This window comes from Sinocyclocheilus rhinocerous, unplaced genomic scaffold (genome assembly GCF_001515625.1).
Source record: "Sinocyclocheilus rhinocerous isolate Xijiao unplaced genomic scaffold, SAMN03320098_v1.1 scaffold807, whole genome shotgun sequence".
Classification (NCBI taxonomy): Eukaryota; Metazoa; Chordata; class Actinopteri; order Cypriniformes; family Cyprinidae; genus Sinocyclocheilus; species Sinocyclocheilus rhinocerous.
The window spans coordinates 1473197-1478871 of NW_015650326.1; the positions used below are offsets into that span (position 1 = coordinate 1473197).

The following is a 5675-nucleotide window of genomic DNA, read 5'->3' on the forward strand; positions in this document are numbered from 1 at the left end:
TGTGGGAATGACTATAATGCGCAATACAAGCACTATTTAACCGGAGCGAATGAGACGTGTGTGTGTGAGAGAGAAGAGGTCGTCGTAGAGAAGAGAGCGAGAATGCGCGGCTGACGTTATTGCCTGTGCCGCTGGTAACAAAACGGATCGGCTCGAAATCGGAAAGAAGTGAGACTGACCGACCGATCACCGATCCGGGCCGATCATGAGGAAAATCGGCCGATTCCAATCCCTGGCCGATCGATCGGTGCATCTCTAAAAAACTTCATTAATTTTAACCTTCAATATTATAGTAATGTAGTACCAACTGACTCTCGTGTATATTTTACAGCATTAGTTGAGAGATTTTGTTTTTCCTTGAGAAAATTTGGCATGTACTGTACCTGATATATATCCAAAATAATCGAATCGAATCGGTAATCGAATCGCAAGCTTGTGAATGAGATTCGAATCGAATCGTGAAATTTGTGTCAAAACCCAGCCCTACTTAATAGCAAACACTGAATTAAAAAAATATCAAATTAAATAATTCAATTTAAATCAACAGAAGTTGTGTATCATGCAGCTTGACCAGTTACCAGTTGGAGTGTTTGGAAATTTTCACAATCAACTAGTGTGTTAAAGGTATAGTTCACCCAAAAATAAGATCATTTGAAGACCACTGACAAAAAACCCTGAAATATTTCTCCAAATATCTTCTTTTGTGTTCCACATGCAGAAGAAAGTAAGTCATACACGTTTGGACCGACATGAGGGTGAGGAATTTCCATTCTGGCTAAACTATCCATTTAAAGGACTTTCTTATGGTTAAAAACAGCTGGACAGAGTGCAAAACAGACAGCAGGGGTCTCGAAGCACATTATTAAAAGCTAACAGTGAACTAGTCAAATACTGTTGATGAGAAGTTGACTATCTTGACCAATTCCTACTTACCACTGCATCCTTCACCACAACTTTTGCTACTTGCTCAGGCTGACAGACTCCAGACGTTTCTGAAATTAACCTGGTCTCCAGAGGCTGCCAAAGAGAGAGTCAAAACCAGAATAAAACACACAGGCAGGACAAAACATTTTGGTCACCAATTTTCACTATTAGCTATTAACTATGACTTTTGTCTTAATAAACTACAAATTTTATGCTTATTAATAGTTAGTAAGGTAGTTGTTAAGTTTAGGTATGATGTAGGATTAAGGGATCTAAAATATGCTCATGAAGAATAAGACATTAATATGTGCTTCATAATACAAATAAACAGCCAATATGCTATTAATATGCATGCTAATAAGCTAAAATTGAGAATTAAGTGTTAGCAAAATGTTTTACCCAGCATTGCTTTTTGCAGGGACAAAAAGCCACCCAATATTAGCACTCCATATTTTTTTTTTAATTCAAAAAGAAAGATCCAACTATTTAACAGAGCACAGACCTGCATTATTAGAAATCCTTCACTATTAAATATTCTATTAATATTAATGTTCCATATTTCAGGTATTTAATATTCAGAGGCTAATTCTATTAAGGAATAAAACCTTATTATCTCACCTTAGTCTTATTCTCTTCTGCAAAACCTGGAGTGTCGGTGTCTGGAGGATACGCCACAGTTACATAGATATTATAGGGCTTCATCTAAGAAAGATCAGAGACTAAATTCAAATCAAAGTTTCAACGGACTGCCATGTGGTAGATTCTGAGCGAGCATAACTCATACACACACCTCCATCTGCAAGGCCTCAGCCAGACCACGCAGGGCGAATTTGGACGGTGAGTAGGCCGTGTAGCCAAAGAGGCCGATCTGCCCTGCCTGTGACGACACAAACATGATGCGTCCCATCCGCCTTTCCTTCATAGTGGTGACCACTGCCCGGGTGGGGTACACGCTGCCCAGATAGTTCACCTCCATCAGTTTCTGTTAAAAGAGAGCACACGATTCACCACAGGAACAGAAGTCTCACCATCATAATGCTAGAGAAACTGTTAGGGTAATTGGTAGGGCTGGGTAAAAAATATCGATATCTCGATATTAATCGATTGTCATTTTTACGGAACAATATCGATTCTTAAATCGATAAATCGATTATTCTAGCCTGTTTTCAGTTAATGGACGGAACATTGAAGGGCACTTCCCATCCAATATATCGCAATAAGCATTGTGCGTTGGTACTTTTAATATGAAACAAAGTCTCAGATTTCAAATTCTGTCCATTGTATTGCAGTATTTAAACAATAAATGCCTTTAACAAATCAGTCAATTTTAACCTTTAATATTATAGTAATGTAGTACCAACTGACAGCATTAGTTGAGAGATTTTTCTTTCCTTGAGAAAATTTGGCATGTACTGTACCTGATATATATCCAAAATAATCGATATCGAATCGGTAATCGAATCGAATCGCAAGCATGTGAATGAGAATCGAATCGAATCGTGAAATTTGTGTCAAAAGCCAGCCCTAGTAATTAGAGTCATTTCTAGGGCAGTGGTTCTCACTTTCCTGCAGAGTTTAGCTCCAATCTTGATCAAACTCACCAGCCTGTAACTTGTAATCTAGTAAAAAAAAAAACTAGTAATGGGCTGCGTTCAAAATTGCTCAATCATTCTATCAATTACTCGTTCACCATTTCTTATATAGTGTATGACAGTTGCATGCACTATATTAGCAAGGAGTGAACAAAACTTTGACGTTGATGTGTATATTGTGCATCGGGGCGCTGGAGCTATTGCAGAAACAGCTTCATCACTTACGTACTTTTATCATGCATGTATTTATTAAAAATAACAATTACAACAAACTTATTTTGTAATTATACATACCTCTATGCCAGCTTTGTGGTTGTGTCTATGGTTTATTAATACAATAAAAAAATTTTTTTTTAAATTCTTAATTTGTGTTCATAATCATTCAATGAATAATTAAATGCTGCCAACAAACATAAACAAATATTAGTGTACATCATTGTATGCATTTATTATTTTGAATGTCTCCCCCAAGCAGCGTTTTGCTCTCAGATAAAAGATGACAAGGATGCATAGCGCCTCAAGGCGACCGTTATGAACACATTAAAATTAATGTTACATACAGGTGATTAACAAATACTTTTAAACTATCCACCAAATGATCATTTCTTCCTTACAGTGTTGTTAGTTAACAATAATGCCACCTCGTAAATGATTTAGTAAAACACTTGGTTGTTAGTAAAACACATGCCGAGTTAATGCCTAAAAAAACGTTTTAAATTTGGCATATAATTTCAATTAATTAATCTATATAATATTGTCTTTCTATATGTTAATGTGTTTTAATCCAGTATTGATTCATAAAACCTTTTTAAAACTCAAACCAGTATGACATAAATGTTAAAATGTGTGCATTGCTTGTTTCCACTCTCTCTTCCAGCTCGTCAGTCTTATCAGCGGAGGAATTTTGGAAATAGTGCTTCAGAAATCAGAGTGCATTGTGGGTATAAACAAGCTAACAATTGCAGGGAATTAAGTTGTTCACTCAGATTTCAGACACAAAATGTCTGACACCCGATACAGTGCACTATACAGGGGATATGGAGCATGTTTGGACAAAACACTTGATTAGCTTGTTTAATTGGGTTTGATTAGGGTTAATTCAGGGGGTAAACTCTGCAGGACAGTGGTTCTTGAGGGCCAGAGGGTGTTGCAAGGTGGTTGCTTACTAGCATAATTCAAAACTGCCCACCTCCATGATATGTGTCTATGATATGCTGTTCTTACCTTGAAGCGGTCCACTTCCACTTCCTCAAACTTCCCAGATATGGACATCCCGGCACAATTCACCAGCATGTCCACAGGACCCAGCTTCTCTTGAGCCTGTGTAGCAAACACAACACACAGTCAGCAACCTCATCGCAAACCATCCGAAGAAAACATTAATAACAGTTAATGTTTCAAAACAATGACCAGAATAAATGCTGACATACGGTTCTTATAAAATGGTAAACAGAATAAACGTACTTGTTTTATGACACTCTCCACCTGGGTGTAGTCTTTCGACACATCAACAGAAATGCAAAGCACCACCTAGAGGTGATCATAACAATAATCAGACGTGGCATGATGAAGACTTTTGAGTTGATTTTGAGTACAACATTACAAAAATACAAAAAAAACATACTTTTAAAGATGTATAAATACACACACACACATATATATATATATATATCTCAAAGAAATACATACCTGCTTATCATTTATGGCACATTTCTCCACTTCTTTCTTGGCTTGAACCAGTTTGTGCTGTATAGAAACAAGTACGTCAACAAATATTTAATAACATCCAGTGACAGTAATAATTATTACGTAAACTGGTTTCTTACTAGCATAATCTGAAAATGCCCACCTGAGTGTCTATGATATGCTGCTCTTACCTTAAAGCGGTCGACTTCCACTTCCTCAAATTTCCCAGATATAGACGTCCCAGCACAATTCACCAGCATGTCCACAGGACCCAGCTTCTCTTGAGCCTGTGTAGCAAACACAACACACAGTCAGCAACCTCATCGCAAACCATCCGAAGAAAACATTAATAACAGTTAATGTTTCAAAACAATGACCAGAATAAATGCTGACATACGGTTCTTATAAAATGGTAAACAGAATAAACATACTTGTTTTATGACGCTCTCCACCTGGGTGTAGTCTTTCGACACATCAACAGAAATGCAAAGCACCACCTAGAGGTGATCATAACAATAATCAGACGTGGCATGATGAAGACTTTTGAGTTGATTTTGAGTACAACATTACAAAAATACAAAAAAAACATACTTTTAAAGATGTATAAATACACACACACACATATATATATATATATATATATATATCTCAAAGAAATACATACCTGCTTATCATTTATGGCACATTTCTCCACTTCTTTCTTGGCTTGAACCAGTTTGTGCTGTATAGAAACAAGTACGTCAACAAATATTTAATAACATCCAGTGACAGTAATAATTATTATGTAAACCATCGTTCAAAAGTTTGGAGTCAGTACTCTTTTTTTCCTAAAATAAGTTTATGCTTTTAGAGAGCAAGGATGCATTAAATTGATCAAAAGTGACATTTATAATGTTCCAAAACAAGATAAATGCTTTCTTTTCATCAAAAAAATCCTGAAAAAAAGTATCACATCTTCCACAGAAATATTAAGCAGTACAACTGCACAAATAATAAATGTTTCTTGAGTACCAACTTATATTAGAATGATTTCTGAAGGATCATGTGACACTGAAGACTGGAGTAATGATGCTGAAAATTCAGCTTTGATCACAGCAATAAATTACATTAGAAAATATATTACAATTCTTTTAAATAGTAATACAATAAATACAATTATTTTAAATTGAATGATTAGTTAACAATATTACTGTTTTTACAGTATTTTTATGTAAAAAAAAATGTAGCCTTGTTGAGCATAAAATATTTTTGACCTCAAACTTTTGAACTCTAGTGTATACAGTGACTGACAGATGATCTCCAGTGATGTGCGTATGACTGACCTCATCTCGTGCCACCAGAGTGATGAAGGCACCATGTTTGTAGCATTCCATGGCAATGCACTTCCCAATCCCACTGCTGCCTCCGGTCACCTGATGAAGGACAGGCGTTCACAACAGATTTATTACAAATAGGGATGTAACGATTAACCGC

At 36.1% G+C, this 5675-nt stretch overlaps 1 protein-coding gene across 1 annotated transcript in view; it reads right to left on the reverse strand.

Moving 5' to 3' along the window:
* Positions 1-5614, reverse strand: part of LOC107711681 (3-ketodihydrosphingosine reductase-like) — a gene marked incomplete at its 5' end in the record, with an annotated part of 7225 nt that extends 1611 nt beyond the window's left edge. The window contains 7 exons of the mRNA XM_016516699.1: positions 934-1017; positions 1543-1626; positions 1715-1906; positions 4394-4489; positions 4634-4699; positions 4867-4923; positions 5525-5614. Of these exons, the coding sequence (XP_016372185.1) occupies positions 934-1017; positions 1543-1626; positions 1715-1906; positions 4394-4489; positions 4634-4699; positions 4867-4923; positions 5525-5614 (669 nt within the window). The remainder of the gene's footprint in view (positions 1-933; positions 1018-1542; positions 1627-1714; positions 1907-4393; positions 4490-4633; positions 4700-4866; positions 4924-5524) is intronic.
* Between the last annotated feature and the right edge of the window lie 61 nt (positions 5615-5675).